This window comes from Larimichthys crocea, unplaced genomic scaffold, assembly GCF_000972845.2.
Source record: "Larimichthys crocea isolate SSNF unplaced genomic scaffold, L_crocea_2.0 scaffold397, whole genome shotgun sequence".
In the NCBI taxonomy this organism is placed as follows: Eukaryota; Metazoa; Chordata; class Actinopteri; family Sciaenidae; genus Larimichthys; species Larimichthys crocea.
The window spans coordinates 168027-184947 of NW_020855181.1; the positions used below are offsets into that span (position 1 = coordinate 168027).

Below are 16921 nucleotides of genomic sequence, written 5' to 3' on the forward strand. Positions count from 1 at the left end.
TGTGGATGGAAGCATACCAACAGCAGGATTCTAAAATATATTTTGCTGTTGAAGCCTTAATTACTTCATAGGCTTTGAGCAGACTCATATTAGCTATGAATAGTACTGGATCTATAAGAAAACTCTTGAAGTCAATCAGTGTGTTATATAATATATAGATTCACTAGTGTCCATGGCCTTGAGTGATGAAATAACAATAAACTGATAGTTTCTTTCTTTACAAAGCTCAGAAATGTGTAGTGTGACAGGGTATACTGGTGTATAAGGTGTATACTGTATACAGAGGAAACTATTAAAAACAGTAGACCATTCTTTGTAAAGCAGATACAAAATCTGGTCACAGGGTCACAGAGACGACTGGCAACATGACACCCATCATTTTAGATACAATCTAATATTTCAGGGGTTGGAAATGTGGAATGACACTAATAGTTTTCATGACCAGTTATCCATTGGGATTTTCATGGAAGGCATCAATGAATGAGTGTGTTGACGTTTGTTCTAGTTCAATAAATTCAGGATGTCATGTCACGTCAACTTTTATTTACTGGAACACAGAGGTTATTAAAGGAACTGGAAGAAGTTTGTGCTTTAAGAACATAACTGCAGATACATAAAAGGATTTTGCTGATTGTTTGATCAGGAAGAGTTGATTTCTGTTGAGCACATCAAAAATCACCCAGCAAAGAAAATGTGAGTTTCCATTGGGTATTCACCTTACCTGAACTGAACAGTACTCTTCAGTTTCAGAGTAAATTAGATTAGTTTTTGTTGCCAAACGAGACAGTCATAGAATGAGTCACACTCATCATGGAGCGAAAGAAGTAACACAACATTAAATCCTCAATTCAGATGATGTCACCTGTGAGCCTGGTGCCATACTGGAAGCTTGTGTGCGTACCTTTCTCTCAGGGGGATCCAAGGGTCTCCAGTTGTTGGCTCTGAGCTGGTGAAGCTCATCAAACTTGAGGCTTATGTTCTCGATCGACAGCTGAAGCATATCCCAGAAACCAGCCAGGTCTGAGGCTACAGGACGAGGGTGGGCGTTGGGGTTCTATGTCAGCAGAAATGGAGGAGAAGGTGGAGAAGTAATAGTGTGAGAGATTAAGGTTAGGGGAGAAGGAACAAATCAAAGTAGCTTTACATATCATCATCATCATCATCATCATCAACATCATCATCATCATCAGCAGCAGCAGCAGCAGCAGCAGCAGCAGCGGCGGCAGCAGCAGAATCCTGAACTTTGCTTGGAGCAGCTCAAAGTGTGTAAATACAAAACATAAAAGAGAATATATATATCTAATTACTGCAGGATCTTGATCACATTGATACGCAGCATGTTTTAAATATCTTTAGATAGCTAAAGTGCTTTTAAACCACCATGAACACCACACGTACAATATCACTCCCAACTTGTCAAAAACTTGCAGCTTGGTCAGTGGCCCCACACTTCAAACTGAGAAGTGTAGAAGTGTAGCTGCTGTATTTGATGAATAGAGGGTTTTGGAGAAACTGATGGTGGGTGGCACTGAAAGGCTTTGTATGTCTTGGATGTACAACCTTTTAACCCATCAATGACTATACAAGTCTGGGAAAGTGGTTTTATTATCCGCACTGAATGGTGATAATACACACCAGTACACTGGGGTACCCTCTGGGGATAATGAATATCTGTGACAAAGCCATCCAGCAGTTATTGAGATATTTCATTCTGGATCGACCTAATGACAGACAAACATGCCATCTCCGGAGCTTCATCTGTTTCATATCTCTAAGTATCAGGGACATAAGTAGTTATCAGGCCACAGATGAATCAGAGAAATATAAGAAAATAAGTTTGAGGAACGAAGGAATAAAATGAAAAAGGAAGTGACAGAGAAGAGAATAATTGGAGGAGTAATCAGGGGGAAAAAATGGGTAAAGAGTAAGTGAGTACTCGAGAAACAGAAACAGATATTTCTCTATCACACAGAAATGAAATGTGTAACATTATTGTAGAATATTGCCTGCATGTTCTCAGTGTGTGTATGAGGGTGTTCCAGACTCACCAGATTCTCCTCACACAGCTCCCTGAACTGTTGAAACTTCTGGGATATCAGGAGCTGAGCACTTCCGATGGCACTCCTCATCTTTCCGAGTACTACCAGCACAGACACAGAGTTTACAAAGAGAACAACCTGCAGTACATCTGCTGCCAATTGTTCATGAGAAAGTATGGACACTGTAAAAACACACTTGATTTTCCTGCCTACCAAGGACACGGTATCTCCAGTCCTGAGTACATGTACTATGGCTGCTCTTGGTGCAATCATTTGTGGTTAAATCATGACAACACTATTGCTAGGCAACTGACAAAAAAGTTGATGTTACATTTAGACATTTATTTTACCTCAGGAGCTTTTCTGAAACCTTTTGAGGTACTCAGTACTTTATCTGAATGTGGATTCAGAAGGCTTTCATTTCTGTCCACAGAACACCCCTGCTCCTGAAGATGTGGTGATTGCTATTGATTATCAGGCCATTGAAATTATACTTTTCTTACAGAGTAACATTCACACTTGGAACCAGGACAAGGACAAACACACATACTATCTTCAGGCAGGGCATTCTCGCGTTGGTCCATCTCCATCTGTCGACACCATCCTTCCAAGCGGTCGGTCTCTGCCTGCAGCAGCTTCAGAAACCAGCGTCCATCTCTCTGACACACTGACCGCTGCACCACCTGTCATTCACATTTTCAGACTTTCACAAAATGCAGAGACACACCTGCAGAGCAATTTGTATCCGAAAAGTCACATGTCAAAATTTTATGTTGGGCTACAACCCGGACTTTCACGTTCGTTATATTTGTTTCTTCTACTTTTGTACTTGTAAGAAATGAATGCTGTCAAATGCCCCTAGTTCTGCTCACACCAAACAAGCTTCACGTACCTCCAGAATAGTAGAGCTGTTGAAATTGACATCAAGTGGGTCATCTGATACACTGTCTATCCAGGGGTCCGGAGGGGGGAGAATGGACGGGTCAAAGCCCACATCCTCATAGTCATCAGAGGCACAGGCATGGTAATGGTTCCCTGAGCCCTGGATGCTGACAGTGGAGGTTGCGGCATCACGAGAGTACTGTCGAGAGATGCCACCAGATGACAGGACTTCCATGTCGGTGTCTGGGGAGTCAAGAGGGGTGTCCAGCAGGTCTGGCAAGTCCAGATCTGCCTAGATGGAATAATGAATAAATCTCTTTAACTATGTGAACAAGTGATTGTTTGAGTTGTGCAAGTCTGTAAAATCTATGTCTGACCACCAGAGGTCCACTTGCCTCTGAATTCTATTCAGTCTAATTGATGGACTGTTGTGGATCCAAACAGACTATCTCTGATCAGGTGATGTATGACAACTGCAACGTTGAAAAGGTGATCATCATGCTGATTTCAGAAAATCAGAAGCCTTGGATCTGGAACACCATGGCCTACTTTGATATATTTTGTTAATTAATAAACAGTGGACAGACAGGATAAACAAATGCCTTGGAGGAGGTGTTGGTTTGAGCTGAGCAGCAGCAGTTGAAGCTTACCTGTACAGCTGCTGTCACACTGTTGGAGCGCTGGAACCGACGATACCTGTAGGGGGAGACAAAGAGGTGGAGGAGGTAAGGTTGGAAGGCGTGTGTGGCTAGGGAGCTGAAGCAGTCTGGCCTAACAGTAGAATGACTTTGGATCTCCAGGAAGGAGCTAGAAGATGTTGAGGAGAAGAGGAACATTTGGACTACTTTGCGTCATCTGCTACCACTGTAACTAAAACAGAGATAAGAAGTGAAAAACTGGCCCTACTAAGATGTGAACTATACTATATTTGCACCACCAGCTAAACATAATTACTAAGTTCAGATTATTTATATATATACCCTTCTTGAAGGAAGATGAGGCAGATGACTGAGAACCTCTACAGATTACTAGTGTACTAGTGTTCTCCAAACCCATTTCATTGTGAGGATTTGATGCTTCAACACATTGAAACAGTATTTGCTGTTTACATGTAAACAGGAATTTGAGCAATGAAATCCTGAAATACAGTCCACATGCCCAAGGATTCGATTAGAGAGAGGTACTGTCACTGTCATATTCATTTCCTTTTTTATATTCAACAGTTCTTTCAATACATAAAGGATACACACATTGTTGAGTTTAGTCTACCTGAGATCAATGCAGTTTAATACAATAATTCAACCCCATGGCCATCCTGGAAGGTGTAGGCTGTGGTAGTTTATGTGTTCTACCCTCATTAATAAAACATACAGACAAAACATTGGACCTGATACCTCTCTAAACACTCAACATGATGACCTTCATAAAGGTAGGACGTACTGCAGGGCTGCTGGACCAGACAACAGTTCTGTCTAGATATATCCAACAACTACCACTGATTCTTTACAGCCTGAAGCTTTAAGCAGTCACCACTAAAATAGGGTGATGAGAGCAGAGACTGAAAGTGCTGCTTCTCCAAGTCGGACAGAGTCAGTTAAAGCAGTTCAAAGCTTCTATAATTTATCTTCTGTAATGTGTTTTCATAACTTTACTTAACATAACTGTAGAGAAGCTTGAACAGACAGGGGTCTGAAGAAAACAGCTTTAAGTCTTGAAGTCTCAAAGTGAAACTGGTCCTTTGCCACAGTTATTACAGCTTGTAGCAGAGGATAACCTTGGCAGATGAGTGTGTGGGTGTTTGTTTGTGACCAGAGAGAGAAATAATTACACGACAGCCGGAAATGACTCAGCTAGATCTCCAAATCTATTAAACTCCCAAATCAAAGTCTGGAGGAAAATAAAGCACATGCAACAGGACAATAATGACTGAATATATCATGTTCGATAACAGAGAGCAGAAGGTCTGCAGTGTAACTGCTTGGATGTTATTTGACGACTGAAAGTCTTTGTCTTCATTCTCAATAAATCCCACCAGCATCAGAAACATGTAGGTGAAAACACGAGCAGCCAGTCACAGTTCTTGCAGTCTCCATGTGGAATCTCCATTCATGCTGCAGCATACAATGTAGAGGCATGTCAGCTACAGTCGGTACTTAAGGTTTGGTCTGTTCTTTGGTGAATTCATGCATCCATTCTGTACATGTAGTTATTTCTGCTGGCAGTCATTCACATGCTCAGAGAATGGACTGTCAGGGAAACACCTGGGAGACATCATTGACCACATTTGGGCGATTCAGACCAGTATGAAAAGGGGGAAAGATTACAGTGTGCAAAACCTAGTCATGTACATTGGCACCTGACTATTGGTTTAAGACAAACTACTATTAAAGATGAGTGAAGAGAAATGTGTGCCTCACCCTCTGTCATCCTCCACTTGCACCCCTACAGATGTAAACTTGGATGGGTCCTCTGGATCGGGAATCTCCTCTGGTCCATCCACCTACCAGAGATGGACAGTATGAATCCCTGATAATCATGGCTAATGATGACATTAAAACTCTTAATAATGTAAAGGGTGCCTGTTCAGAAACAGCGCTGTCAAAATAACTGATTCATTCAGATTCATTGATTTAAGAAAATAATAATGCACAAAAAAAGCAGAAGCACAGATGAGTCACACTCTGTGATTCCCCCTGACCTCCTATCTCAGATGTCAAAACACTGCTTGGCCCAGTGAAAGTGTACATTTATAAAATGTCCACAGTGTTGGTAGATCACCGTTCTGTGAAGTTTCTGCAGTGAAGAATGTTTACATTTACAATGGAAGTACTTGAAGCCTGAAATATCACCTCAACACAAAGCACTCGGCCGTGAACTCAGAGGTCAGCTCTGAAGCTATGTAACACAGCAGTCTCACTTATGTTGTGCTCAAACAGGCGCTCAGATGCAGACTGAGCAAGTCTACCTGTGACAGATTATATATGATATTAATGTGAATGCAGTGTCTGTAAGCATGGCTGAATATGCAGAAACACAGACACACAGGCTCTATATAATGTCTAAGTAACTGAAGCCCATCATTTGTCTGCATCTCTCCACCTCCACTGCTGTGTCATGAATACCTGGATGCCTATGGAGAGACATTTGCCCTTCCTGAGTGCTTCTTTCCTGTAGTCATCCCGGTGGTCTTCAACAACTGGCCTCCTGGTCAAGATTGGGGTGGGGGTGTTGACTGTCATGGTGCTGTTACTGACGTGTTGACTGGCTGGTCCGTGGACCTACACAGGAATAATGAGAACAGACATGAAGTGCAACATTCAGAAAAGCAATACAAATGTGGTTTTACATTTGTTGGTGGCTGCCACACAAAGAAAATATTCATGTGCGCATGAATACACTTCACAAATTAAAACAACACAGCAGCAGCACTAACCTGTGCATTGGCAGCTTCTATGGCGGCTGTCAGGGCCTTCATGCTGTCAATGCTCTCTGTTGAGTTACTGAGCCCTGATTGGATGGTCATGTCACCTCTGGGTCCCTCCTCTTCCATGTATGCATCCTGGTTAAGTTAAAACATGGAACACTGCTCTCAAGACAAAGTGTGACATGGGATCATTCAGAACATTTTAGGTGAAACCAAAAAGAGAAGTGTTGACATGTGTTATAGTCGATATAAGAAACACATCAAGAAGACACAAGAAGCAGAGGGAGGCTAAACCAAGGCAAACAGCTCATTTTTCAGCATTCCTGGGTTAGCAGATTGCATGAACACATTATTACTATCAACTGATTTCATGAATTGATCCTGGTCCCATGTTTGACAGCAGAATTTGGTTTCCTTTTGGAAAAATACAGTTAATCTGTCCTCTTGGCTGATAGTGGTTCAGAGTGAATGAGTGGTACGGAGAAGTAGGATTGTGCAGGCAAGGATTGTGTTCTGGTCCTGCTTGACGCCCATTACAAAAACTCTTCTCTCCCCCTCTAAACTCAACCCATTGAGGCACATGTCCGACCACCAGGAGCCTTGTTCTGCTCGAGGTTTCTGCTTCTTTTCCTTGCCACCGTCACAAAGTGTTTGCTCATGGTGGAATTGTTGGGTGTCACGGTCTAGACCTGCTCTGTATGAAAAGTGTCATGAGATAACATAAACTGCTTTTACTGCTACCGTTAGTTGTTCACAAACAGCTAACGTTATCAGTGGTGAAAACTCATTGTCAATGAGTTGTCATATTTTACTTTAATAATACGATGGACAGTCGGCAAGGTGCCAGCCAATGTTTTCTTGTTTTCACTTTTCCTTCTTTGAATCGCAGTCCAAAGGGTGATGTTCTGTACACAGTGTAAAGACAAGACAAAGCTGTGATTCTGGATTGGCCCTATTAGCAAGGGTCTCCTTAACATGATCAAGTCAGTGATGGATGATTTGGAAAATGAGGGCAACAAAGGAGTAGAATCCTCTGCAGCATTAGCCACAGAGAAATGCAAATGCTGCATTTTTCTCCTGTTCTGACATATTCCATCTTGACATTTCAACTGAACTAGGAGGCAGCAGACCCCGTAAAAGATGGTGCTATACAGGACTCACTGATTAGGTTGTACATGCTGAATATTTACTTTCCTGCAGAGTGAAAAATGATGATACATCCACGGGAATAGAGCTCAAAACATTTCACAGAACAGGTTCCCTGAATTTAAAGTGAGACAATGTAAGGCCACAAAGAGGAGTCAGCAAACAGACTCAGTGATGTCAGTCACAGCAAAATCCATCCAAAGTCTGCTAACACCATAAAGTGCAGGTCATACCTGAAATAAGGCTGTAAACTTTAACCTTCAGTTTGTGACAGACGGGGTAATTCATTATTTTAAAAGCTAGCTGGTTTGAATTGAAACACTGACTGACTGTTGTTCACAATTACTGTCATCTTGAACCCTCGGCCTGTTCTGTCATTAATATAACCTTTGGGTTTTGGGGTAGTTTCTTTGTGCTGGTGCAGCATCTGTTCCTTCAGAGTTGAGTTACTGTTCTTCTTTCCATATAGGCTGTGTGTGTAAGCCATCGTGCTAGTTTCACTCTTCCCTGCAATGTACTGTACATTAAGTCACAGTTAGATGTTTTGATGTTCTGTAACCACTGATTAAAATAGTGAATAGGTTTGGTGCAGTACCTGCGCGGACTCTGTGCTGCTCTGGGCTGTGATGGAGATGTAGGGCTTGGTTGTGGAGCAGGTGGAAGTCCGGGGCGGCACAGGTGGGGGGGTTTTCTTATAGGTGGTGATGCAAGATGAAACTGAAAAGAATGAGACAGAGGTGGAAAAAATAATAAGAGAAAATATAATACGTTAAAATGATATACTGTATGAGCTGAACTAGCTGATACTGCACACAGCAACAGGACCAACATATTGTATTTTAACGTTTACACCCAGGTCGAGATTTTTCATGAATTAAAAAATAAAAAAATAAATTAAATTTTACTCAAGACCCAAAAGCACATTTTAGTCAGGATACTCGACAGGTTTGAACCATTTAAATGCACCCGTATACATTTTAGTTTGCCAATGTGATCAGTTCAGCACAGACTGTCCCTGAGCTCACAAAGCTCCTGAGATACACCAGATTAAATGAACATGAAGACTTTTCAAACATTCAACAGTCACATAAGTGGGAGTTATATTTCTGAAAGCAGAGCTCAGGATTGTTATATGCAGACTGACTGATCTAAATGGAGGAGCTTTTGTGAGAGATGAGTCATGGACACACATGATTGGAGGGTGTTTGAAGCACATAACGACACATTCTGTAGCTGCCTTGACACACCTGTCTTCTAGAAATTATGTTTGTAGATTACTGAATTGTTTTGGTGAGCACACAAAGTGCTGTGACACCAGAATCCATCCATGAGTTCGTGTCCAGACTCCAGTCTCTGGTTAGGTTTAGGCAATGTCTGAACCCATCACTAATCATCCGACAACAAGTCAGCCTCTGAGGCCAACGGCCAATGTTTCAGGACTTCCAGTGTAACCAGTGGATATGCAAAAATAGATGACTTCATCTGCAGTTAGCAACTTGATACACGAGAATGTTGAGAACCACGTCTTGGCTAATCTCTATATAACAAATATTTGCTCCTTTGCTCTCCACATGGACTGTGTTAAAACACGTGCATCCACCAAAGCCCGCTCAAACATGATTGGTCAATAGGACTTGGACTACAAACGAAAACCAGAACATTTCAGACATCTGTTCATTTAGAGAACAGAAGAACTAATTTCCCCGTTCATGACAACTGTACTGAGGGTGAATTTATATACAACTCACCTGTTCACATTATATTAAGGGTTACAGGTATGCAGAATAATGTAAATAATGGCGTGTATGTATGACATGACGTACACACAAAGTCTCTTCAGCAGCAGGTCAGGTGGATGGTTTGGAGTATAGTGTGAAGACAGCAGTACACATCCCATCTCAACAATCACCTGCTTTTAACCACAACCCAAACCACAGAGGTGGAAAATCAGAAATCATTTTTCTAACAAACAATAAATGATGATGCCCTGATGATAGGAGTGTGGCTCATGGGTAATCTTGGATGTTTTGACCTTTGAGTTGAAGAACTGACTGGTCCAGCTAACTTGGTTAGATTATTGAAGTCATGCTTGATGTTTTTTTGTTTTTTGGTTTACACTGAAAAACTATACATTTTGGCTGGAGTACAATACATGCAGGGGACCTCAACATAGTTTACACATCATTGTCTGTTTTCCAGTTTTTGGGGAGTACTGCAGCATGTAAGAAAGTTTTGTGAAGCCTCCAGACTCCAGTGCGAGCTGTGGGGGCTGAACACTGCAAGTTTGAAAATGAAAAAAATCAGGGGGTGTGGAGTTAGAAAGAAATGACCTTAACAGACCTGTGTAGCCTGCTCCTCATCTCTGCTTCAGATCAGTACACTGACTTTCTGCTTTTCATGCTGCTGTTGATGTTCTTCTTGCCTGCTTAACTGATTTTGCCACTTTTTTCTAACTAACTAAGTAACTAAGTATTTCATGACAGCTGTGTTTACGTTTACACAACCCACAGTAACTTAGTGGACCACAGACAGAGTTCTGTCATAATTGTCCATTCACTGCCAGGACCAGGCAAAATAATCATTTTCATTTTATTTATCTATAACTTGTTTGCTCAGTCACAGGGATGGAGCTGAGCCAGCTAAGAGGGTACACCATAGACAGGTCTCTAGTACTTTCACATTGTTAGGTGATGGAGTCACCAATAAATCTATTAACCTGCATGTATTTGGATTGGCAGAGGAGGGTGGAGCATCTGGAGAGAATCCACGCACACAACATGCACACTGCGCCACTGTGCTGTCCATTTTAATTATGACCAGAGTCTAATAATGTGATACTGTAGTGTGAGTCCCACTGATGCAAAAACTGATACAGGTGGTAAATTAGAAATCCAGTGATCATGTCACGTGACACAACTGAGCAAACTTCTAAGATGTGATTGGAAAAAACTCTTCCGTGCACCTTGAGTTCAGATGAGTACTGTAAGACTCTTTGCTGCCTGGTTAACAGGAAGTTTAACATCAAAACAATATTTTTATACAACTAGTTTGAATATGGAGAAGGCAAGAATCAAACGACAACAAAAACATCAGAAAATCCAATACAGTACCTTTAAATTAGACAAAACAGAAGACAGTCATTCCAAATGTTAATACCAACAGGCAGGTAAATAAATAAGAAATGAATAAGAAATGATATAGGATATAACAATATGGCATAAAAATCGAAAACCATTGTCTCCTCTTCCTCAGGTCTCTTTTGCCTGCTCGTGTTCTTTTCTGTAAAGACGAACAGGCCAACATGATGGCATTCTTCTGTCCTACGTTCCATTCTTCTGCCAAATCCAGGTCTAAATTTGAGTTTAATAAAGAGCTTCAAATTCAGTTTACTTTTATTGATTTTCAATTTTCATATTGCAGTAGAAGAGATTAGGGAGGAGGGAAAAGTTAAATTCATGATAATTACCCTCACTCAGTGTAATCCATTTTGTCCAAAGCCTTGTTGGATTACTGTTGCTTTGAAACAGAATCTGTCCTTTGCAGGTTTACTGGTGGAGCTGTTACTAACAATAGACACCACCAAAAGAGCATCCATTTCTTTCTTACTCCATGATGTGCTAGAACACAGCTATTTAATATCTGCATTGTTTGACAATCTGTAGCCATTCTTCTAATTTAGCCAGTGGCTTTAGAAAATCCAAAAATAGACATTAAAATGACATTTAATTTATGCTTGTGTCTTCATAAATAACATGCAGCCTGAGGGTGGAATGAACAGGCTTGTTAGCTATGCAGCTAGCTGCCTGATATCTAAATATCAATGCCCAGCCTGAAGAAAACAGAAAATAATACACTGCCACATACAGCAGCAAAACAGCACACACACATGCACATCCTGGGCTGTGCACATCCAATGACAGTTTGGGATGTGTCCAGGCAGGATTCTTTGAATATGATGGCCATCCGTATTAACTGGAGTCACAGCATACAGACAACACTACAAACTGAAGAGGTGACGAGGAGACAGAGGGAGGCAACATGCAGAGGAGATGAACCAGCTGCTGCATAGCTGTGAACCTCTGGAGACCGCTGGGGTTCCTGTGATCCTCTGAGGACATTTCACAGACCGGATCAAGCCAAAAGCACAGACAATGTTTACTTTTTCTGTGGGGTCCTTAACATAATGCTGTCAGACACTGGTCACTTTTGGTGGACTGCCTGTTTGTCCAGACTGCAGCACTCTCACTCAATACTAAACCAAATTTAAAACATGTTATCTCTTTTAGTCACTTTGACACAAAAACATAAGCAAATAAGGTCCATGTTAAAGTTTCCTGAAGAAATATGTTGATTTATGACAGGATGCTCCATGTTGGTGGTTGCATATGGGTGTACAGCTGAACAAGGGGGGGCTGCAACAAACAACATTGTGATGTACGGTAGGTGTTGTTTCTTTCCAGGTGTGTGAAGACTGAGTGAAGGGCTGTGGATCTGTTGGTTTTGGATACAGGCTGGTGAGAGTCCAGGTTGGCTGGGATGTTCTCTCTGCTGGACAACCAGTTTGTCAAAGCACTTCATCCCAACATTTTTTTATGTTAGCATCAAATGCTAACATGCTAAACTATGATGATGAACTTTATAATAATATATGATATATAGAATTATTTATATTTTGTGTCTTTTTATGGCATTTTGATATTAACATCTAAATAGATTTTTTAACAAATGGTTCTAATGACGTGGGGCTGGTTCCAAACGTGGACTCTCCTGTTTCTGTCCACCTCAGCTGGTAAACAGTCAGTAACAACACCGTCCTCCATGATTTCACAGAGCACACTGGCCTCATCAAAGCTGTCTGACTCGGTTCAGAGATCATTGTCTGTCCTTGATTCAAAACAGACAGAAGAGAATATGCACATTCAATATAGAGAAAAAAGTCAGTGGGAGAGTAGTGGAGATATACTGCACTATACTATACTATACTGTACTATACTATACTATACTGTACTATACTATACTATACTATACTATACTGTACTGACAGTGCCCATTTGATCATTTTGACACTTTACTATCGATTGTTTGATTTCATCAGTTATCAGCTGAGTTAACTCAGAGATTTATGGCTGTTTTTTGTTAAATGAAGTTATTCACTAACAACGAAACTGAGATAAAAAAAAATAAAAAATAAAAATTACACAAAGAACTAATTCTTATGCACAATGTTACTGTGTAAAGTGTGTCAGTGTATGGAAAATAACATGACCTGTCTGATATTAAAAAAACTTTGAGGTGTTAGAGTGAGTCACAGCCGTTTTTCAGAATCCAGACACAGCATGAAAGAAAGGGTAAGTGAAACTTTATGTGGTCATATATAATTGTGGTTACTTACTAAATTTAAACAATGCAAAAAAAAAAACGTTTAATCACTGATTGCTGAAATGTCTTTGTCCGCCCTCACAGGATCTGCCATGAGTTCCAGCACACACACTAACACAGTAGCCATGTACTACAGCAGCCAAGGATTGATTCCATCCCACGGCCCCTTTGCGCCTCCCCCTCTCTCCTTCACCCTGTCCAATTTCATGTCTATCTCTGGCTGTCATCTAAATAAATAATATTAAAAATTAATAAAAGAAAAAAGCCTAAAAAGAAAACACCAACATTATTACAGCAACCTTCCATTTGTGGTTGCTCTGTTTTAGTTTTAACATGTTAGAACTTTTTCTTTCTTTTTTCAGCCTTTACTTCAGCCAGGTCAGTTCAACTGAGGTATCACAAACACTGTCTAGAGTGGAATGCAGCAATGAAATGCCATGATGAATCAGAGTCAGTGGGAGCTTGATCAGTTACATAATCTAGTCACATTCTATTCATAGCCCTGGGGCGGCTGTGGCTTGGAGCCAGAGCGGGTCGTCCACCACCCAGAAGTCATCGGTGTGTGAATGTGTATGAATGGTTAGCTCCTCAAACTGAGTGGTTGGAAGACTTGAAAGGTGCAGTCCATTTACCATAAATAGATTTGCATAAATGTCCTTTTTATAGTTACTTTAGTCATTTGGCTTAATTTTCCAAAATTTCACAAATTTGTTAAAAAAAAACTTAGACGAAACATTTTCAGATGGTGGACTCAGTTGGTCCTTTACTCTTCGACAGTAGAACTAAAATAACTCAACAAAACAATCCACTTTATTCTAACTGTGCACTTCCCACATCATTGAAACAGTTGATCCAGGACGTGAACTTCAGACCTCAGTATTCAACCATTAAAATATCAGCAACAATAAGCCGGCCTCAGTTGGAATTTTCAGCAGAGCTGTGAGCATGAACCATAACCTCCAAACACTAACTTAAATAACAACACTCAGCATGAGAATAATCAGACTGTGCTCAGTGCAGGGGTGGCTGTAATTTGTTCTGCAGTCATGCAGTCGCAGCTGTTAGCTTGGTTAGTTTTAATTGTGAATTAAATATTTAAGCGGCTGCAGGTCAGTGGCTGTAGGTACACCTCGAGTGTTATTTCTGGTCGTCTGGTGTACTGTTTAATATGACACTGAAGTCAGCTCACTTAGCTCAGTAAGTCCTCAGGACTTGGAGAGGGTTGGGGTGGATGATTGGGTCCAACCAAGCGGCCTCTGTGGCTGTGGAACGAAGCCAACATGGAAGTGCCAAGAACTGCAATTCCTCAAATGTCCACTTGAGTCTGGCTACAGAACAAGTCAGTCTCCATAAGTCCCCATGTTAAAATGTCCAACTTTACAGCAGAAATAAACATGTTACAGCCTTTATGTAATATTTTAACCCAAACTAAACAGTTTTTGTACCTAATTTTTTAATTTCTCAGCAAGCTTTTTTTTATTATTTTATTTTGAATTTAGACACAGCATATTTATTTTTATTTATTTAAGCCAACTGAAGTTTTATCACGCTGCTTCTATGGGTTATCATTTTCTGAACAAATTCACCTGAATTGTGCAAATTAAACATCTTTCCAGTGGTGTGTTCTTGAATTGAAATATAGTGATAAAGTAAAGCAAGGGGGCTTCACAACTTTGTTTTATACCCATGATTATGGACGTTATGTCCGATTCAACTTCACTTTTTATAAATGCATTGTGCAATACTTCACTACTTATGATCCCACAAATTGATACAGATGCATATGTGTACTGCTAAAGTTAGCTGTAGGGGAGTGTCACTGGATACTAAACCAAACCAGATCTTTCTCAAACCTCAATCAAAAGCTGCTGGTGCCCAAACATAATCATAAAGAAGTTTAATAATTCTGTACACGTATTGTTTAGTATCATCATCTTTGTGACTTGCCAGATATGTTAATTAAGCACATTTTCCTCAATATGCTGTCAGAAGTTGAACCCACAGAGCTAGCAAACCGTCAACCACTCAGGTAATTACAGCCCGACTACCTCAGCTTCAGGACACAAGCACTCAGAACATTAGACCCAGCTCTGTGAGCTGCCTGTCCCACATGGTTAATAATTAATGTTCATGAATTAATACTTCATTTGTTGTATTATATTTTATATTATTCTTAGCTAACCTCCATAGCAATATTTATATTGCAGTAATGCCAATAAAGCCACACACAGTGGAAACATAATCCAGTCAGCTTTATGTTTCCTTCAAAACATTTGCTGTTGCACATTAGTTTGATCCTAAATGTCATTTCTTCAGCCTCCTCCATCTCTGTCTATTATCTACTTAGACTTAGAAACAAACTTTGAGTGTTGCTGTAAGGGTGCCTAAGGGCTAAAGCATGAAATATGAGGATAATCCCCAAAGAAGGAGGTTTTTACCCTCGAAATTTACAGGCAGAAAGCCTTCCTCCTCCTCCCTGTCTGTTTAAGAAGTCTTCCACAGCGTTGAACCCGTCTCTTCTCTCTCTGCTCGTCTCCTGACGGAGCTGACTTGTCGTAATTCAAGTGTTTCAGCAGAATATTCTGGTTGCTTTAGGACAGGGTCAGGGCAGCTCATCACTTGGTTTCTGATGCATCAGCAGAATTCACTGGGTCTCTGATGAAAGAGGGATCTTTAGTCTCTTGCTCTTGGAAGTCAGCTCATTTAAATGGCATGTTGTGTGCTGAGGAACTGTGTGGCAGTTTGATTGCATGTCAAAGGATAGGCTCGTTAGTCTTTTCACATTAGCAGGGTTAGCTGGAGTTAGAAAGAAGTCAGCTGACCAGACCCCTGTAGCCCACTTCACATCTCTGCTTGCAGCTCGAGGCTCCATTAGCTGCTATTAGTGTAATACACCCCCAGTATCTGAATGCATGATACAAAAAAAGACAGTAGCTCTGTTTCGGGCCCTAACCTCTCAATGTTGCTGCTTTGGAATATTAAATGACTTACAACGATAAGAAAATATGATTAGTACATCTGTCAGCAGCAACATCAGATATGAAGACAGAATGATCAACAGGACCCAGGGTACCACTGCAGTGACAGCAAAATCCTAAAAAAAATCATGAAAAAAATCATAAAACATGATGATACAGTGAACAGAATACAGATTTTCCCTCACATTTATCTCTTTTGTTTGGACTAATTTCACATTTGCGAAATTTAAAGTCCAAATTCATTTAGATTAAGGTGTTACGATTTTGGAGGAAGGCAGGCTACATGTCCATGACTCATATGGAGTGCAGAGAACACCTCTACATATTGCAAATGAATGTGCTGCCTGAACGGCCTTGATGTTTTCATCCACAGTTCGACTCATGGCTCTTTTTGGAAGTCAGAGCTCCACACCCTGTCAGAGAACTCAGACAAACTCATTTTGGCTTCTTTCACACCCCATCTTATCCTCAAAGAGGAACAGGACAGTCAGTGTTTTCCTCAGGACCTCAGAACTTCATCTCAGCCAATCCTGTACATGTACCTGTCTATGCACTGGTGCTCATCTTATTCAGATCTTGTTCTACTTGCCAACACACAGGTCAAATCATCCTAAGTCAAATGAGAATATGCTTCATTTTGGCTTCATAAAACAATGCTGTGTTGCCAGAGTGAAGTGTGTGGGACCAGGTCTCTCTAACTAGATGAGCGTTCTAAGCTCTGCAGCAGAGCTTCACCCCGCCTCCTAATTTCCTTAAGCCTGGATACTCAAAGTATCACTTCACATTACTTCTTTTCTCTTAAGCCTTCAGCAGTCTGTGAAAACTTTTGCCTAGCGCCCACACTGAACACAGTGAACTTCACATATGTGACAAGCATAACCTTTATGGGAATCTACTTCCATTAATAATTGTTAAATTATGCAAAACCATTTTTCTTTTTTGGACCTGCATGAGTCTCCCAGTATGGGACATGACCTTGTACAGTGGGCACCTTTAACAGCTACACTTCCTGGCCTCTCAACTGCTCGGATACATTCATCTCAAATTTGGCCAAAAGCCGTCAACTCAACTGG

At 40.8% G+C, this 16921-nt stretch overlaps 1 protein-coding gene across 5 annotated transcripts in view; it reads right to left on the reverse strand.

Moving 5' to 3' along the window:
* The window catches only part of LOC104928201 (disks large-associated protein 1), a 111782-nt gene that overhangs the window by 9404 nt on the left and 85457 nt on the right, over positions 1–16921 (reverse strand). For all 5 annotated transcript variants that reach the window (XM_027276499.1, XM_027276498.1, XM_019261986.2 and 2 more), the window contains 9 exons: positions 8087–8208; positions 6355–6480; positions 6044–6199; positions 5339–5421; positions 3572–3617; positions 2932–3213; positions 2590–2722; positions 2049–2140; positions 902–1054 (listed from right to left, as the gene is read on the reverse strand). In XM_027276499.1, coding sequence (XP_027132300.1) covers positions 902–1054; positions 2049–2140; positions 2590–2722; positions 2932–3213; positions 3572–3617; positions 5339–5421; positions 6044–6199; positions 6355–6480; positions 8087–8208 — 1193 coding nt within the window. The remainder of the gene's footprint in view (positions 1–901; positions 1055–2048; positions 2141–2589; positions 2723–2931; positions 3214–3571; positions 3618–5338; positions 5422–6043; positions 6200–6354; positions 6481–8086; positions 8209–16921) is intronic.